Source organism: Pongo pygmaeus, chromosome 11, assembly GCF_028885625.2.
Source record: "Pongo pygmaeus isolate AG05252 chromosome 11, NHGRI_mPonPyg2-v2.0_pri, whole genome shotgun sequence".
NCBI lineage: Eukaryota > Metazoa > Chordata > Mammalia > Primates > Hominidae > Pongo > Pongo pygmaeus.
The window spans coordinates 100,370,150-100,390,006 of record NC_072384.2 but is presented as its reverse complement, the minus strand read 5'-3'; the positions used below and the strand labels follow the sequence as shown (position 1 = coordinate 100,390,006).

At 41.9% G+C, this 19,857-nt stretch overlaps 1 protein-coding gene across 4 annotated transcripts in view; it reads right to left on the bottom strand.

Moving 5' to 3' along the window:
- Positions 1 to 16,798, bottom strand: part of SPATS2L (spermatogenesis associated serine rich 2 like) — a 172,804-nt gene extending 156,006 nt beyond the window's left edge. For 2 of the 4 annotated variants that reach the window (XM_054476797.2, XM_054476800.2), the window contains exon 1: positions 16,314 to 16,606. In XM_054476797.2, the coding sequence (XP_054332772.1) occupies positions 16,314 to 16,583 (270 nt within the window). In that variant the 5' untranslated portion in view covers positions 16,584 to 16,606. Of the gene's footprint in view, positions 1 to 16,313; positions 16,607 to 16,656 lie in introns of those variants that run through there. The other 2 variants (XM_054476802.2, XM_054476805.2) reach the window with 2 other exon arrangements.
- Positions 16,799 to 19,857: the final 3,059 nt, after the last annotated feature.

The following is a 19,857-nucleotide window of genomic DNA, read 5'->3' as shown; positions in this document are numbered from 1 at the left end:
TTGTTTGCCCAGGGGTAGACAGCTACCACACAATGGAGCCATGCTGTAAATCCAACCGGCAGATCCCATAGCTAATTGTCTGTTCACAGTTCTAACTATTCACTAGTTGCATAGCAAGCTCAAATTTAACTTGCTAGTACCAACATGCCAAGTTGGTGGTCATGCTCTGTTGAGATTTGAAGCCTTTTTGGCCTTGGGGCCATGAGTGACACTGTTTCTCCCTTGCAAAAACTAAAATGACTGAAGGGAAACCAGAATAATCCTCAGACAAAAATGAGCAAGCTCAAAGGCTATAAAAATTCGAGATCTCAAAAACCAAAGATAGCTTTCTTGACTAGACAACAGTTGGTTACAAACTCTGCAACAAAGTACCTCTCAGATATGAAATATTACTCCTAGAGTTGGGGTTTTTCCCCCATTTTTACTAAGAATTGAAACCCACAAAATGACAAATCAGGATTACCCTATCAAAAGACAACTTCAATTGCTCCTTTGTTCTAAGAAACTGTGTGTTAGGTACTGACTGGCAATACCTGTACCTTGATCTTCACATTAATTATGCATTTTTCCTACAAAATTGGCTGCCACAGTACATACTGTAAGTCAGATTTGAGAGCTGCCAAGAGAAATGTTCCGAATGGCTGACTTTTTAAAGACAACTTGTCAGTTCACCAAATAATTCTTTGGGGGCTTATCCTAGTATACTTTGTTTCTCATATACCTATACTTATACCTATAGCAATTATTACAGCTCTTTCCTGATGTATCAGCTTACAGCTAAGGCTAAAGAGGTATTTTTTTTACATTCAACCCCTGATATGCAAGTAATGAAACATACAATTCCTTTGACAGCATCAATTTACTTTGGCTGTTGTTATTGCTTAATTCCTAAACTGACTTATGTGAAATACCCTGATTCCTGGGGAGATAAGTGATTCTGACTTAGTCCGTACAACTAAAACAAAGAAGAGTTTTATATTATCAACTCAATGAATATTTTCTTCCTTGAGGTTTCCTTTCATCAAATAATCATATCAATGCTTCATTTCCTTTAGTTAACACCTTATTTTAATGAGGCTTGATTCCAAAACATATAAGAATATACACACGCAAGAGGTACTATATTGAGTAAGTCAGGCATTCCAGCCAAGTATCCTATCTTTCATGTGGCACCAAGTGACATTTTGTAGAAGGCACAATGCTAACTATTCATTCTGCAAGCCTCAAAAAGATAGGCATGAACTACACGCCAGAATGGAAAAAGCGTTAGCTTTGAAATCTGATGCTGGCTTCAAACACCATCTCTACCACCACTCACTCTCTCTGTGACCTTGAGCGAACGACTTATCTCCCCTCAGAGCTCTGTCATCTGAAAAATGGGCGTAACAGACTTACCTCAAAGGGGATGTGAAAGTTAAAGAGAATTTTGTTGTAAAGAACATAGCATATAACCTGGAACATTAATAGACACTAAAGAACTCAGTTTTTTTCTGCCTTTCCATAAAATGCGATTAGTAATTCATTTTGAATTTGTTGTCTATTCACAAAACATAATGTAAAGGATATTAGCTGTGGGGTTCTTTGTGATCACAATAAATTAAAAATTGTTTATCCATAGAATAACATTAAAGTACATTCATATACTGAAATTTACGCATTCTAAATATTTTTCAAATAATATTTTATGACAAGGAAATTTTTACCCTAGAATTTAAGTGAAGAAAGCAGAAAAGAAAACCTGCATAATAAAAATAGTTCACATTTGCTGAGCATATGCTATGGTCCAAGAACCATGCTATGTACTTTATCTGCATTATCTTATTAATTTTTACAATAAACTTACTAGGTATATAGTATTATTATCCCCATTTTATAGAAGTAGAAATTAAGGTTTAGAGAGTTTAAGGAATTCATAGTCACTACGTAAGTTGTATAGCCAGGGCTGAAATCTCCAAGTGCCTGATTCCAAAGCTCTTTACCGACTGTGTCATGCTGATTCTTCAGTACAAACGTCCTGGGTCCACCAAGAGCTAGTTTAAAACACACACTCACAACCTCATACAAATGCACATCTGAAAGGGAAACACCAAATGCTAACAGTGACAATCTCTGAGAGGTGGAATTTTAGCTGACTTTTAATTTTTTATCCATTTCAGTAGCTTCCAAATTCAGAGTATGTATTATTTTTAACATCAGATTTTTTTTCAAAAAAGAAAATGCATGAAATTACTTTGAAAAATATAAAGTATGACACAAATACTAGTATTTTTATGAAGCAATCATTTATTTTTTGATATATTATAGATTTGTGTTTCTTGAGAATACTATTCTTTTAAATTATTTTTTTCTATCTAGTCCAAGGCAGAGACCATGTTTTTAAAAAAACTATTTTGTAAATGAGTACAATAAAATATAGCACAGAAAGCACCATATGTGTTACTTGACAGCTATTTGACATTAATATGAGAGTCAAATAATTTGTGTGGGAGGAAAAATAAACCTCTTTTCAAATAATACAGAATTTTCAGCTTAGTGAAAACACATCCATTAGTGACACAATGCCATCAGAGCTCTCTCTGTCATGGTCACGTTAGTGATATTGTCATACAGCCATCTATACAGGCTGGCACGCTGTTTGGACAGCGTGACGACTCTCTGTCCCAGGAGATGAGAATATCATGATGTGTTGGAGTGACACCTATGGAGTAATTTCCTGTCACCCCACCAATTCTTTTTAAGAGTAATGATTCTGTAAAGAGAATAGAATGATGTATTACATAGCAATTCCTTTGAACCAAACAAGTTCATGAGTTGAAATGATAGGTGAAGTTTGATTTTATTTTACAAAATTATTTTCTCTTAGATACATTAAAAATAAGGTGACTTAGATATGCTTTTTCAAGAACTTTTTCAAAAGAAAAAGTAATGCAATCTAAAAATTACTCTCATGAATCTTATTCTTTATCATAGGGGTTCTACTGAGTGGCAATAAGTAGACCAATAATTATCTCATTACTAAGGCATTTGACTAAGTCTTTCCCTGACTCTATGCTCTTGGATAACAAAGTAAACATAAGTGAAAGACTGTCAAGCTAGTTTAAAAAAAAAATTCACATACTGATGTTAATAATTCTCTTGCAGAATGTCACAGGCCCTACCTTTGGCCTATCTTGGTAAACATTTTATCAACGACAAAGTAACATTTCCAAGTGTGCAATTGATAAATAAGTAAAAGTCTAACATCACTAATATATCAAATTTAAAAATTTTACAGTTCAAAGCTGTCTTGATAAAGAGGAAAACTAATTTAACAAAAAGAGACAAAATGCAGAAGGATAAATGCATGTAAAGTCCTCTAAGTAGGCACACATGATTCACTGTTCAAGTAAAGAACAAAGGAGACCTGGCTTTGTAGCAGTTGTTAGGAAAAAATGCTTGGAAGTTTTCTTTAGCTTCGTATATGAACAAACAATGTGCTGCTCCCGATTTACAAGTGAGGCCCACACAATATTTGACTAGATTAATGAAAGAAGAGTGCCCTGATCAAGGGAGTGAATAGAAGCCTGGTGTTTTCTACTGTTCAGAGTACTCAGTCAGGAGTAGGCTGTTGCATTCAAGATGCCTTTTTTTTTTTTGAGGTGGAGTCTCGCTCTGTCACCTAGGCTGGAGCACAGTGGTGCAATCTTGGCTCACTGCGACCTCCACCTTTGGGGTTCAAGCGATTTTCCTGCCTCAGCCTCCTGAGTAGCTAGGATTACAGGCATACGCCACCATGCTCAGCTAATTTTTGTATTTTTAGTAGAGACGGGGTTTTGCCATGTTGGCCAGGCTGGTCTCGAACTCCTGACCTCAAGTGATAGGCCCACCTCGGCTTTCAAAGTGCTGGGATTTCAGGCGTGAGCCATAACATCTGGCCAGATGCCTCATTTTTAAGATGGCATTGATAGAGTAGTGGGTGCCCAGAGGAATGTGAACAGGATGAGAACTATCAGTTAAGAGAACTAGCACTGCATAACCCTGAAAGGAGAAGACTTCGAGGAGGAGATACAATAGCTATGGTCAAATATTTGAAGAGCAACCACACAGAAGGTACATATTTATTCTGTGGCATTCAAAGGACGGATGGAAGACCAATAGGGAAGCTGCAGGGAGGCAGGTTTCAGTGCACCACTAGGGAAGAGGTTTTACAAATATCTGTGTCCACCTGTGCTTGATGGAGTATTGGTCCAACCACAAATAACACGAAGTCCAAATCAAAATGGGCTTAGGGTCCAGGAGCACTGCAGACTACTGTCATTACATTACTTGACTTCATAAAATGTTGACCAAACTCCTCGTTCCTGGCTGGTTCAAATGGCAACTGGGATAGTGTGGAAAGAATTCCTGCATTTGGTGAGATGTTAGACCACAGTATCCATTTTCCATTTCCAATGTCTGCTTTCTACACGTCTAATTTCTTATCAGTGAGTTTCATGAAGATACTCCTAGTACATACTTCTAAGTAATATCTAAATATGCCTCACCTTAATAAATGAGGGGGAAAATGTAAATTTAAATGCAATCTAGAAGAGTCCAGAAGGTGAAATTCCACAAAAGTTTTCATATTATAAATTAGCATTGCCATGGAAACCTTAGTTGATATCATCCACTGCAACTGGAACAGTTCTTGTTCAGGGAGTACCAGAACAATGAATGAGTTTATATATTCAGAGCCACAAACCAGCACTAAATAACATTTTTAATGCCATTATTTCTAATTTTTGAGGAAGTAGATTTACATAGTCTTCTTGAGTGTTCATGATTTTGATATAGCACTAAAATCGAGCGTATGGAATTACAGTGGAGTGATCAACTGCATCAAGAGCTGAGCAAGTCACTGGAAGCTCAGTGCATGTACTGAATCCACCATTCAGATTCCACAGGAGAAATAAATGAGAAAGGAAAAAGACCTGCCAGATCAGGACATTTGCAATCACAGTGACTGGCATAATATCTTCCCCTTTTCCCTTAAAAAATTACAGGACTGACCACATTCCTACAATAAACACTTGTCGATCAGGGCAGTATGTGAGATCAGACTCTCTGCTGTTTACAGCACTTCAACTAATGGGTTTTCTCAGTTATGTACTGGTAATCACTACAATACATGAAAGTCAGCCCACACTGAGAACAATATTGCCTCCAATCAAAATCATTCTTACCTTAGTATACTAAAGCTTTTTCCCTCTTGTATGCAACAAAGGCTACAACAAAAGAACTTCCCCAACACCCACAGCTAAGTAAAGAACTGCTCCAACAAAATAAGTGTGAAAAATCTGTCCCTGGTGTCCAATTCATATATAAATCTTCTTTTTCAGGATATTTTAGTGGCTTTCTTTATTTGTAATCTATCAGCAAAGAATAGAAATAAAAGTTTATTTTGATGGCAGTGCACCTGACTATTCAGAGATTCAAAAACCTGCTTTGTTAATTGTTATGCTATCCTGGCAGAGGATGTAAACATGCCTTTTTTCCAAGGCTTCATGCTGTACCTGTAATCTCAGACGAATATTTTCACAAATGCAAACCATAGGGAGGATGGGACTTAGGCAAAATGTGAAGGCAACTTCCTTCTGGTCCTTTTTCACCCTTGGCTGGGTAAAATCTGGGCCCCTTGCCCCAGATTTCATATCCTCTTCCTGATCAGTCTCAGGGAAAGGTCTATAAAATTATTCAACATAAGGAGGGTGAATTGAGATATACTGAGATATGAGGGTAAGTTTGACTTACCACCTCCATAGCATTTGCATTTTAGGCCCTGGTGCCAGGCACTTTATATTTTATCTTATTTAGTCATAACAAAATCATAACAGAATTGTAGGCGTTACTCACTTCACTTCATACATGAGAAAACTGGGGTTCAGAAAGATTAAATAACTTGCTCAAATTCATATAGCCAGCAATGGCATGACTCAAAATCAGGTCTTTCAAGTGCCAAAGCCTGTCCTCTTTTTCTTCTAAATCATACTGGTCATAGGAAACTAGAGTTTTTATAACGTAGGCTTTCACATATTGGAGAGCAAAAAAGAGAAACTTGATATTTGAAGTGCCCTTTTCAGTGGTATGGATTCTGAAACCACAACATAAAGGCGGCCACCTTTCTCATACACACATAAGACCAACCTTCCCACTAGAGACAAAGATATGAATGCACCATAATTTAAGAAAATCAGCCCTATATCTGTCTTCCCTTCTCCTTCCAAGTTGTACAAATGGGACTCAGAGACCAGCGGGACAGCAAACTAGCAAGAATGTTTGCTCTCAGGGGTCTGGAGCCAGGGAAAGCCAAGCTCCAGGCAAATTATTCAATTCTAAATATCTATCAAGTTTCCTGACCCTTGCTGGTAGTTCTCAGTACTAAAGAGGCCTAGAAGGGAGGAGCAGTGGCCCAACCCTAGGGGCACTACTGTCCCAAGAAGGCTTGGAGAAACATGACAGGACCCTTACCTAAGAAAACTTGGGGTCCCTCCACAACACAAATCCAGGACTTGGGAATGCAGGAGACAAGGTGGAACCCAGTACAAAAGTGAAAACTTGTTTACCCAAGAACAAGACTGAGTTATGGCTACCTGGCTAAACTACCTGGACAAGGCAAACTGCACGGTCGGTCCGCTAAGTCGCTAAGCCTCAGATGAAAGGAAGCTGTATTCCCTCTGGAAAGGGCCTAAACTGGTCCTAGATCCTGCAAATGAGGGAGAAATAATCACATCAAGGTAGTCACCACTCCTCTCAGGCCATTTTCTATAATGTAGGACTTTCAAACTTTTGTTTTTAGCACAAAAACCTTTGCCCCTAACAAAATCTTATACAAAATGCCTACTCATGAAGCAAATAAAAACAGCTGCCCAGGATGAAAACAAGAGAGGAAGTTCTTCTCAGAATTTAAGAGTCCAACAGACTACAGCAGGCAAACCACCACTAGAGAAGACACTGAGTCACACTGCCTATCAGATTTCACTGGAACCTAATCCTACTGGACTGTTCTCTTTATAGTCACAGTTTCTTCCCATCACCTCTTCCAGGAGGGTTCCCCTTCCTGATCCAACCTGATAAGATCTGGTTTCCTATCACAGGTTGGCTTTTCCACCATGAACACATAAAGCTCTGCATATCTCTTTTTTTTTGAGATGGAGTCTTGCACTGTCTCTCAGGCTGGAGTGCAGTGGCACGATCTCGGTTCACTGCAAGCTCTGCCTCCCAGGTTCATGCCATTCTCCTGCCTCAGCCTCCCTAGTAGCTGGGTCTACAAGTGCCCACCACCATGCCAGGCTCTTTTTTTTTTTTTGGATTTTTAGTAGAGACGGGGTTTCACCGTGTTAGCCAGAAGCTCCGCATCTCTCTTAAGGCAACACGCGCTATCTTCCAGGCCTTTCTGACAGCCCATACGCCCTTCCCTCAAAGCCCTTCAGGCCAACTCATCCATAGATTACTGCCCTCAGTGTCTTAAGGCATAACTAACTTCTGTAGAGCCCTTATAAGTTTGGGGCACATCATTTTGTTTGACACACAATGACTGTATGGTGTGCATATTATTCAGACTCCAGATTCGTTGATTCATCTACTTGTTCAGGATCCTACAGCCAGACAGTAGGGGAGTTGGGACTTGGCCCACTAGGAAGAATCAATGGCAGGATGGGGAATCTCAGAGACCTGGCTCTCAGGGTTTCAACTGGTGCCTCACAAGTAGGAGGCTTCCAGGGAATGTGACTCCACTTTCCCTTCCCTTGTTCCTCCTGTCTACCTCAAATCCTTGCTCTACCACACCACGAGAATTCCTGCCTCCCACTTCTGATGATGGCTGGGTGGGCCTGCTGAGACAGATGTTCTTTAATAGTGCTTTCCACACTATGCCCATTGTACATACAACTCCTGGCTATAGTGTTCAGAATCTGTCTCTCCAATTCTGAATCTTATCCAAACATTTCATACCTCTGGATTGAAAAAACTGAGCAACTGCTACTTCTCTATGCCAATAGGGCTGACTTAATCATTCAAAAAGCTCGTGGGGCTTGGCTCGTACAGGATGCATCTCCTGGGAATGAGATGTTCCCTAACAATGCTGTCCAATAGAACTATAATGTGAGCACACAAGTGATGTTTAATTTTCTAGTAATCACATTTTATTTTATTATTTCTTTATGTCACATGTTAAAGTCCACTAAGTAATCACATTTTTAAAAATAAAAAGAAATATGTGAAATTAATTTTAGTAATATATTTTGTTTAACCTACTATATCAAAACTATTGCTGTTTCAACATGTAACCAATATTACAATTTGTTAAATGAGAAATTTTACATTTTTTTATATAGTCTCAAAGCATGGTGTATTTTACACTTACGCACATCTCAACTTGGACTAGCTGTATTTCCAGTGCCCAACAGCCACATGTAGCTAGTAGCTACAGTACTGAACAGCAGGTCTATCATCTCGCCTCTGTTCCCATCCCTCCTATCATTTCTTTCCTTTAGTGGAGATGCTATGGGCAGGGGCAGACAGTGGGGACCAGGATCATTAGAGGAGACTGACACACACCTGAAGGGAAGGCCCAGATCACAAAGAAGCTTTCGTGCCATGCCAGGGAGCTTACATTTTAACCTGAAGATGCAGAAACTCCTCTGAAGGATTTTAAGCAGTGGAGAGTTGTAATCAGATTTGCCTTTTAGAAAGGCAGCAGTGTGAGGAACAAATTGGAGACAGGCCAAGCAGAAGCCAGAGAGACCAGTTGCGAGGCTACTGCAATAATCCTCAAGAGAAGGGATGAGGGCCCGAACCACGGCAGTAATGAAGGTTATGATACAGGGAGGAAAGAGCAGATTCAAGAGAGTCTGAAAAGATAGTCTCTATATAAAATGTAGAGGTTGAAGAAGGCAAAGAAGTTGTCGTAGGTTTTAAACTTGGTGAAGGTTTCATTCATTGAGATAGAAAACACAGAAGGAGTATGCTGAATTGAAGTTGGGGAAGTGATGTTTTGAACTTGTCGAGCTAAAGATATTTGGAACACATGTCAGATAAGATTTCAAGGCTGGAGGTGCAGATTTACAATGGAATCAATGGCATATAGGTAGTAGTAGAAGGAAACAGAAGATGAGCTGCCACACGGCAAATGTGAAGAATGAGCAGAGAGCTGAGGGCTGAACTGTAGGGGAGGCTAAGGTTTGAGAGGAAGGGAGGACAGTAAAAAGAAGTCCAAATATAGAGCAGCTGGACAAGAAAGAAAATGAACAGAAACGGATAACTCAGAAAACAGGTGGGCAACATTTTAAGGAGCACAGAGTGGTCAAGAACACCAAATGTTGTGCAAAGTTCGAGAAATGAAAGAGAATCCTAGATAATGGACCCGGTGGTCATTAGGAGAGGACAGGAGTGCAGGGGGTTGAAGATGAAAGGAAGATGGCGAGGTGCAGGATGTGTACGAGGACCTGTACTTCAAGGAGCTGCCTGCTAAGACCAGGAATAAGATGAAATACACCCAAACCTAGAGAGAAGCGACCAAAAGCGTTCATCGTTTTCTGTTTTCATAAAGAATAAGAAAGACGTATGCATGTTTATATGCTGAAAGAAAAGGATCATTGAGACCCTGAAGAAAAGACAGTGAAGCAAGGTCCCTGAGGAAGCAAGAGGGATTAGCATCAGACTGGAATAAGGGAAAGGAAGAAAAGGAGTGGGAAGAGAGCCTGCCATTTATAAGGAACACAGATTACCACTGCAAAACCATTTTTCCTTAATTAGAAATATAAATGTAATAAGTTATCTGTGAAGGCTTTCTCTCTCTTTAATAGTACTACTTATCATGTATAAAATAAAATAAATGCTGAGCATGGGAAGAAGTCACTAGAGCTCCAGATCTGTGGTCTTGGTAGATTACCAAGCCTTTCACACACCTTCAAACTGCTCCTAAATATCACTTCAGGTGATACTCATCACCTGCAGAGCCACAGGGGTTGCTGACAGCTAGTGGCCTCTCTGACTTGTTGGTTTCTGTGCAGACTGATAGGTAAATATTTTCAGTGTCACCCTGTGTTACCTCACAGGGTGGTATAACAAAAGCAGGGCCTGGGTGTCAGACACCAGATTCATCTGCCACTTATCAACTCTGCAGACTCAATCAAGTTATGTAACTTTCCTGAGCTTCAGTTTACCTGTCCAATAAGGGTATATAATCCTTACCTTCCAAGATTCCTTTGAGGTTTAAATAAAATGACCAATAAGTGATAACTATGATGATGATGACTGTATTCACTTTGTTCTGAATCTCTAGGAACTGGGTGCTGATAATGAATTAGTACTTTGCAACAGCCAGCATCTTGATCCCTAAGGTGAATTAAAGAATCAATCCTAGTGTTAGGAAGGAAGCTCGAAAATCCATATGGCCACCTAACGTTTGCATCCTTTCTTCATCTCAGTGCATATGCAGTTTCTGCCCGCAAACTGCCTGGACTTTACACCTGCTCTACAAGTTACTAGCTACTCAACCTTTCTAGGCTTCAGTTTTGCTCTTCAGTAAAACTGGAGTAACAGCAGCATGTACTTCATAGCACTGTTTTGAGAATAAAGGAGAGAATGCATATAATTAAATAAGATATTGCCTGGTATAGGTGATGCTTATACATGTTTAGTGATGGGGGCCTATCACCTCCTGAAATAGCACAATCCATAATGGGGCAACTTTCCATCTATTGACCCAAAATCTGTATTCCTCAAACATTCCCATTGGTCCTAGCTTTACAGGTCCTAGCTTTTACATGGGAGTAGTTCCACAGAATCAGAATGAGGGTTCTATATAACAGTGTGTTTACACCTTTATTCAACTCGGCTAGGTGCACTGTGCAGTGTCCCACAGATGGCTGGCTGCTTGGGAACACAATCTGGGGTGGACCTCTCATTATTTACATTACTGTGAAAGTGTCAACCTTCAGTGGCATTTCCATAATGCAGGAGGCCTTTCTGAGCATTCTAAGTGAGCTGGATGCTATCCAGGAACACACTGGTTATATTGCTTCCAAGATTTATTTTTCACTTTGTGTCATAGTCAGTTCAGCACTTGGCACCACACGTAATTATTGAAGGTATCTATATATCCTTTACGTTCCATCATTGAACACTGCAGCCCACCAATGCTCAGAAGACTCCTAGCTGGGCTCAACTCAGAAGCAGGAGTACTATAAGAGCGCTGATGTAAAGTCAACAAATTGGCCCTGGAATTCACTCACATCACCCTTCCCCCATCCTTATATTCCCAATAACACTGAAATCTTATCCAAATCCTTTCAGTAATCACCTCAAACAACTGTCATTCTAAGAAGATTCCCTCCACTCCCCAACAGAAGATTTTTTTCCCTTCTGAGCTCTGTTAGACCTTTGTTTCTGGGATACGTCTGTTATTTTTTCCTGCTAGGCTATAAACTCCTTCCCAGCAGAAACAGTGCCTTGCACAAAATAAGGCTTACTAAAGAATTAAATTCAGTCCTGAATACAATGGGATGTGGTAGACTCTTCCCTACATCACCTTTCACCCTCAGATGGGTGCCCAGATGTATTTTTTTTTTTTAATTTACAAGGATGCTTTTAAATGAAAAACTTGAGCAGCCCTGCAATAAATACAGTCTGAAATTTTAGAGCCAATTAGCTGAACTTTTATATAACTGATAACTTTAGCCTAATTGTTTGACGTATAAAATACTGGCATAAAGCCTCAATGCTTTTTTTTGCTCAGTACTGGGGCCCATCACTCCACCTTAAAATAACTACAGGCTTCTTAATTCCAACTCACAACTGCCAGACTCCATCATTATCCCAACTCTGGGAAATGCCGAGTCCTCAGAATTCTCACAGTTGATGAATGGAGAAGCTGATTAGAACCACTGAAGAAAAATGGAGGAAAAAAACCTTGACAGACGCCTCCTTCAAATGCCTGTCCCTTTTATCCAATGTCAACATGAATTTCTCAGTTAACAAATATTTATTGAGACAATGACTGTGTGTCAGGCTGTGAGTTAGGCTCTGAGGACCCAATGGTGAGGAGTTCAGAGTCAATATCAAAGCCCATGATTTTAAAAAAATAATCCTTACATTTATTCATTTTATGGGTGTATTTATCAAGTGCTTCTTATGTCCAGGGCCGGTAGACAGAATAAAAGGCACATCAGTGCCCTGAAGGAACTTGCTATCTAGTTGAGAAAGCAAGAATGAAGCACATAACAGCATAAGAAAGGATCTGATGGTCTAGAGGAATGATGCAAACAAAAGGGCAGAAAGAACCAATGAGAGTAACATGATCAGGGCAGGCTGACTTGAACTTGAAGAATGTGGTTAGGTCAGAGAAAAAAAGAAGAGAGACATTCTAAAAGGTAGGGCATGAACAAAAAAGGACACATGAAAATGAGCATGTCATCTTAGAAGGACAGTGAGATCCAACCAGTAGGAACAGAAGCTTCATGTTGGAAAGAAGTAGAAAATAAAGTTGGTAAGTTAATTTGGGGCAAGACTGTGAGGTACACTGAAACCAGGTTGAGAGGCTGGGCAATGAGGGAGGCCATGGAAAGTATTTGCACTATGGTGCAATACTAAACAATGCTAAAGTATTATTCCCGTGAAACAATCCTTGGAGAAGAGTTCTGAGGGAAGAGTTTTAGGAAGGTTGATACGGTGGAAGTGTGTAGAATGGGGAAAACTCAATTACAGAGAGACCAAGATGTAGACTATAATCATCCTAGAAACGGTGATGGCTGATGGCCTCCTATCCGATTGGGGAGAATGAAGAATGAAAAGGAAATGCAGGGGTGGCTCAGAGAAACCATTAAAAAGGAAGAGTTAACAGGACTTGATACACAGTTTCACAGAGGCAGTGAGAGAGCGAAGAGTCAGCAATGGTACCTACCTCTCCAATCTGGGTGATGAAGAGAATGCTAAACAGATCAAGAAAGGAAAGTCTTTTCATCATAAAAGGAACAAGTTTAGAGAGAATACAAAAAGTTTGTTATCAAGCACGTAGTCTTTAGCTTGACAGCAGGACATCCACCATAAAAAGTCTATTAATTAAGCAAGTAGATAAACAGGAATGGAGTTTGGATCAGTACTAGAGACAAAGATTTGTATGATGCAAGGAAGAATAACATCACATTTAAAATTTTGTTATTAGAAAATAAAAACACTAGCTATTAAACAAAAATAATAAAAAATTATATAAGTTGTAGAGAGAAATATATCTTCATAAGACTGTTTTCCTCAGCTATGGTACTTAGGGGATCCTACCCATTACCACAACACTGAAGGAATAAGCTTCTGCAGAAATTCAACATATGGCCTATTTACATAACAAGCATCACAACTCCAAATTAGCCATTTTGATGTGTCAAAGACATAACACCTTCATAGCAAGACTACTTCAAAAAAGGGAAGAAAAAAGAAAGGTTTGTTTTTCTTCTATAATTATGTTTACTGGGTTTTTAACTGTTTGTAACATGAAAATCTTATTTTAATTGTGTGATTACACTTTAAGGCAAAACAGTGATGAAATGGATTAGTTGAATGTTGCACAACCATTCAGAGATCAATAAACAGACCCAATCACTTAAATTTGTCCATATGAGACATCTACTCTCATGTCCTGTGTCACGCTTGTAAAATCTACTCTTCTGTGCACAGAAATTATAAAAACATATGATTTAATTATCACAGTCAAATGACAGTAAAAGTGCTACAGAAGATGGCTAGGAAAGAAGTACTATGAAGCAGTGACTAAGCAGTACCTGTCAAGTGCACATAAAACGCATTCCACTCTTGTCATGCAGTGGGACAGGTAGTAGCAGCTTAGATCTTACGAAGAGCAACCTCAACTTTTTCCATCCTATCCAAACTGTAACCAGAAGTTCTTGTCCTGGCTCACCTCAGAAAATGCTGATTAAAACTGTATAAAGTAATAGAATGAAGACCACCTATGCCCTTTCAACACACAACCATTCACGAATATTCACTGTGATTGATAACACAACTCTGATCGCAGACTGAGAAACTGACAAAAATTAGGCCCCAAAGTGAGATATTTCTAAAGCTTAACTTCTGATGTAAAAGCTTACCATTTACATGGTAAAACGGGTCCATAAAATGCTTCAGACTGGCATGCAATCAAAGACTGCAACGGTGTGGCCTAAGTATTTTCTTTCCCTGATCCTTACTGGTGTGGCAGAGCAGCTTCACAAGCCCACAGATACCCCTCTCCACAACGGCCTCAGGAAAATCAGTGCATGCAGAGAAACTATTTACTGAAGACTTTCATTAGGGGGCTCCCTAAAACAAAATGAATACAAAAGGAGTCTTGATCATTTTGCCTGTCTAAACGAGCACATTAAACTAAGTTGATTCTTAGAAAATCATTTAATATTTTCAGGGATTAAAGAAAGAAAATTGCCAATTAATACAGTCTTTTCCCAGATGTTCAGTTTTTACTAACGTCTTTAGCTATTCTCTGCATTCAAGTGATTGTATTTTTATGCAAATTATCTTTTGGGGCTAGTCTCTAGTTTGTGTGTCTGTGTGTGTGTGTGTGTGTGTGTGTGTGTGTGTATTTAAAGCCACACAGATACAGAATTTGACATGTTTTCTGCCACACAGATACAGATTTGACATGTTTTCTGTTCTGCTGCTCCATACAATAGGTTTTAACACAGCTTGAGCTTATTCCAAAACTCTAATTAGAAACTGCAGTATTTGGCTTGTCCAAATAGAAACCCATTCCCAAAGTTGATTTTTCCCCAGTTAAAATTCAACAAAGAATATCATACACAGATATTTTTAAACACGACAGTTACTAGATAAAACTGCCCTATCTAACAACACATTGCTTTCTGGTTAAGCAACACAATTTCGTAAGGCCTATCAAATACTTTATCCAGAGGGCCACTCTATTTTCAGGGTATTGGTTGTATTATTTGAAGTCTTTTTTTTCACAGTGAAGAGATTTCTGACTTCCTGTCCTTTTCCCTGCCATATTACATACAACTGCTTAAACTCTGGAAAACAGTACCAATCAAAGTGGTGCTGAATCCTTCCTTTAAGACAAACTAAAACGATGTTAAAAAGGTTACACGACTTTACTATTTCAAGTACTGGTAAAAAACCACTTTCTCTGCACAGGTTCTAAAATTTCAGAGTCCTTTGTCTTCAAGTCTGTCGGCTTGTGAGGGGGCTGGTACATATGTTAATATTTAAATTTCATAAAATAAGCAAAGAGACTGTGTTTTAAGTCCAAGGGTTTTCACTAGTTCTCAAGCTAAAACCCTGTAATACAGTCAAAAGAAAACGTACAGAAAGAGTCTTTCACGAAAAGTGTCAGGTCTCCAAAACCCTGACATCTGCTAAAACCAGGATTGCGGGGGGGATGAGAAGCTCGTAAAGTTCACAAACACACCAACCCCGCGGGAACACGAAACCTCCACTCGCGAAGACGCGACACTTCCGCCGCATCCCCGCGCAGGTGAAGACTCGGCCCTTCAGCCCCGCGTGTGCGGCAGCATGATATTCAGAGTGCGCCGGAGTCCAGCGGGAGCGCCTCCTACGACAGCCCGGTCTCCCGCTCTGGTCCGCCGCCCGCGGACTCCGGGGTCCCCCTGCCCAAATGCGGCGGCGCGACCGCTTCGTCCCGCGGCCAGGGCGCTCGGCGTCTGCTCCGGCCACCCCCGCCCGCCCGCCCGCCCGCGCAGCGCGGACGCCGACGCATCCCGCTCCCTCTGGGTGCCCGGGGCGCGGGGTTCCCTGGGGCCGCGGCCCCCGCACCCGGCTGGGATCCGAGGGCGGGGTGGTCGCGGCTGACTTGGGCTTTGCGGCTCCGGGCCAGAGAGCGGCTTGGGGGGGGGGCGGTGGGTCTCTCTCCGGCTTGGGAGAGGACGGGGGCGCCCGCGCAGGAGTACGGCAGGCAAGAGACGGTGGCCGCGGGCGATTCAGATCCGGGGCGGGCGGGTCCACGTCGGAGCGCGGCGGCCACACGCTCGCCCGGGGAGCGCCACTGTGCGTCCCAGCCGGCGCCTCCTCCCGCTTGCCTGCGCCGGCCGGAGAAAGGAAGGACGGCGACCTTCGCGTCCGGTCCGCGCCACCAGCCCGCCTCGGCGCCGAGCGCGGGCCACACCCAGCGCCCCGGGAGGCGGCGGAGGCTGGGCGGCCCGGGCTACGGAACGCTCGGCCCGGCCGAGTCTCCGTCCCGGCCGTGCAGGCCCCGCCGCGTCCGCCCGCGCCCTGCATCCCCAGCCGGCCTGGCGTGGAGGGGGTCCCGGGCTTACCTCTGTGTCGAGCGCCGGCCGCTCCGTCCCGGGCCGGAGCCGGGGCCCGGGGGCTCGGTCGCCAGGGCCCGGGGGCGCGGTCGCCAGGGGAGGCTCCGCGGCGGTGGCGGCCCCTGCGACTCGGAGGGCGGGCCGAGCGGGAGCCGCTGCCTGGGCCGCGCGCCGTCCGGAGCTCGCCCCGCGCTGCCGGCGCTTGCAGCGGAGGGCGCAGCCAGCTCGGCCCCCGGACTGGATTCCTTCACTGACACAACTCCAGCTGGGCCGCCTCATGCAGGGACACTCCCGCCCCTCGGAGGCTGCCCCCGCCCGCCGGCCCGCCCGCTTTCCCTTCGGTGTCACTCACCAGGCGCACACACCCCAGCCGGCGCCCCTCGCTCCCGCTCGCACACACAGCGCTGCTCACGCCTCTCTCGGGTTTTGTATCCGCTCACACGCACGTTCTGACACAGATCTCGTCCCTCCACACGCCCTCCCTAGCTCCTTTCCCACCCCACTTTCTAGAAGAATCCCCGTACAGCTTCCGCACTTTGCTTGCTTGTTCCAGACCGACCTCCTCGCCTTTCCCCAAACCTCCACTTCACCGAAACTCCCCGTTATTGAAAGATTTTGTCACAATTCGCACGTGTTGCAAGAGAATCATCTTCTCCTACCGGAGAAAATGAACTTTGCTCCCCCAGCACTGTCTGCAAATACGAGATGTTTTTCCTTTTAGAAGGTAGTAATGCTTTCTGGAAAGGATCCAAGCTCAAAATGTAAACAAAGATAGCCCATTCGAAAATGACCTGAAAAATTAGGCGCGGAAAAAGTGCTGGGGCTCTGGTCGGCCCTTGGAAACCCGACCAACCCGGGGTGTTCCGCCTCCTCCTCTGCGCTGGGGGTCTGCACAGTGGGCTCCAAACGTGTGTGTAATAACCAAGTTACACATGGGCATCGTGGGCTTCAGCCGTGGGTTTCTGCCTGGGAGTACAGTAGTCGGGAGAGTAAAAGCGGTTTCTCAATCATTATTCATGATGGAAGCACTTTAGATAACACTCCTCTTCCAGAGGCAGTAGAGTGAAATGCAGGCAGCTCTCCAATTCAGTGTGTGTTTGTTTATTTATTTATTTATTTAGAAGGGTGACTTCTTAGCTTCCTTTTTTTTTTTTTTTGGCTATACCAGTAACTGTTTCTGAGTGGCTCCTTGGCTGTCAAGCTCCTTACAAATATCAGACCAGAGTTGGTTATGCCTCTCGAGCTCCAGACTCTAATGGGCCTCCGAGGGCACTGCAGAATCGTACATAATCCGATGTTCAGGAATTCATAATTTGAAATAAAATACAAACACCTTTCGGATAAAGTTCAAATCTGCTAACATAATGTGGCCCTGTTGACAACGCACTGCTGAAATAGAGGAGCTAAAACGAAAGGAATTCATTTTCTTATGTGACTTGGAGTGGTGGTTCTTGCTACCTTATAGTCGCCTTGGATTGGTGTGTGGAGCATATAATTTATTTAACAGACATTAGCAAGTGCTTTATAAGTACTAGCTCATTTAATCCTTCGAAGAACCCCATCAGGTAGGTACTGTTTTTGTCCTGTTTTACAGCTAAACTGAGGGCTGGGCCCAGTGACTCACACCTGTAATCCCAACACTTTTGGAGACCGAGGTGGGCGAATCTCTTGAGCCCTGGAGATCAAGACCAGCCTGGGCAACATGGTGAAACTCCATCTCTCCAAAACAAACAAATAATAATAATTGGCCGGGCATGGTGGTGCACGCCTGTAGTCCCAGCTACTCAGGAGGCTTAGGTGGGAGGATTACCTGAGCCAGGGAGGCTAAGGTTGCAGTGAGCCAGGATCACACCCCTGTGCTCCAGTGTGGGCAACAGAGCCAGAGCCTTTAAAAGAAAAGAAAGAAAGAAACTGAGGCACAGAGAGGTGAAATAAGTTGCCTAAGTTTTTAGCTAGTAAGTGGTAAAGGAAGAATTTGAACCTAGACCGTTGGACCCTGCCTGTGCTACAGAGAGGAAAGCTTGCTTCTAGAAGCCATACCACACATAAAGAACAAACATCCTATTGCTTATTAAATTTAGGTGTAATAAGTAACTTGTAGCCATTTGACTTGAAATTTGATGCACTTCTTAGGTCCTCTGGCTAAATAATTTATTTATGTTTTTGGGAGGTTTCCTCCATAATTAGAATTCCAAAATGAATAATAAACAACACTTTTCCTAGGAAGGGCTTTGGAAATAACATGGAACTTAGTCTTCATTCTTTTCTTCCACCACTTCATAATCTTCCCATGACTGCAAATCTAACTTGCTTAGTGAAGTCTGACAGAAAAAAATGCCTTCAAGAACTGAATATGACCAGAGGGAAGAAAGGGTTTTAAGAAGACCATGTATGGCCTTTCTAATGGAAGGCTGCTTCTTAGTAAGTACTGTAGGTAGGAGCTATAAGAATAAATGCTGTATGTGTTAAGAGCAAAGATGTTAAAGCAGTGAATCAATGAAAAAACAGAGACTAGGCAGGTAGGAGTAGCCACTGTACCACAGAGTAGGCTAAAACTAATTCTCTACTGTGAGTGGAGGCCTAGCCCATGGAAAGACAAGTATAGAATAACTTCGAAGAAAACAATTATATGTTTCAAGAGTTAGCTAAGGGGCCCAGCCCCCCCCGCCAAAAAAAATCAGAGTTTTAAAAGTTTTACAGACAGTGAATTTCAAATCAAACTTGAACCTTTTGCTGTTCAAATTAATTTCTTCTGGGAGTAATGAAAACTTCTGTTTCTGTTAGAGAGGATTTAATATGCTTATTGAAACATGTAAAAGCTTCTTGCACATATAACTAACAAAGCATTATTTTTCTGAATTAGGCATAAATGATTTTTAAAATATGCATTACATTCCTATTATTATAGGGAGATAGAAAAGTCTGAAGAAATAAAATATGAATAAGATATATGTTGGTGTCTTCACCAGATGGTCAAAGTTTATTTGAAAAATTACATTGTTTAAAATCTTGATCTGTGTAATGCTAGTTTGACAGTATTGTTCAAAATGATTCTCTGTGATTACAATCCAGAGATTGAATCGCATTTTACTATTTTCTAAACTAAATAGAAATGTGAAGATCTTTTCTTAAGCAAACAAAACAAGAACCATAAGAGCAGATGTTTACTGAGGGATGAACAAAGTATGTTCGTTTATATTTTTTAACATTTACACGTAGGTATTTTTAATCTGTGCATACTGCTTTCCTCCACATTGTCACCTACACTCTTTATTCGGGGTGCTTAATTGTAAGCGTGGAGAAACAACGCCATATCCTTCAATAAAGCTGACACTTTTCTTGCAGTATTGATTTTTGCAAAATGCCATATTCCCCGCTTGCCACCCCTAGATTGTACCAGGCTCCTGATTCTCTAGGCATGATCGTTCAGAGCAGGGCTCACATTAGTGGATATAGCTCGGATCCTGGAAACCTGTTTTAGGCCATGATCAGTTGTGACTCTATTAGGATTTTGATATCTGAATAAGTAGTGGGGACAGAGAGGAATTTTAGT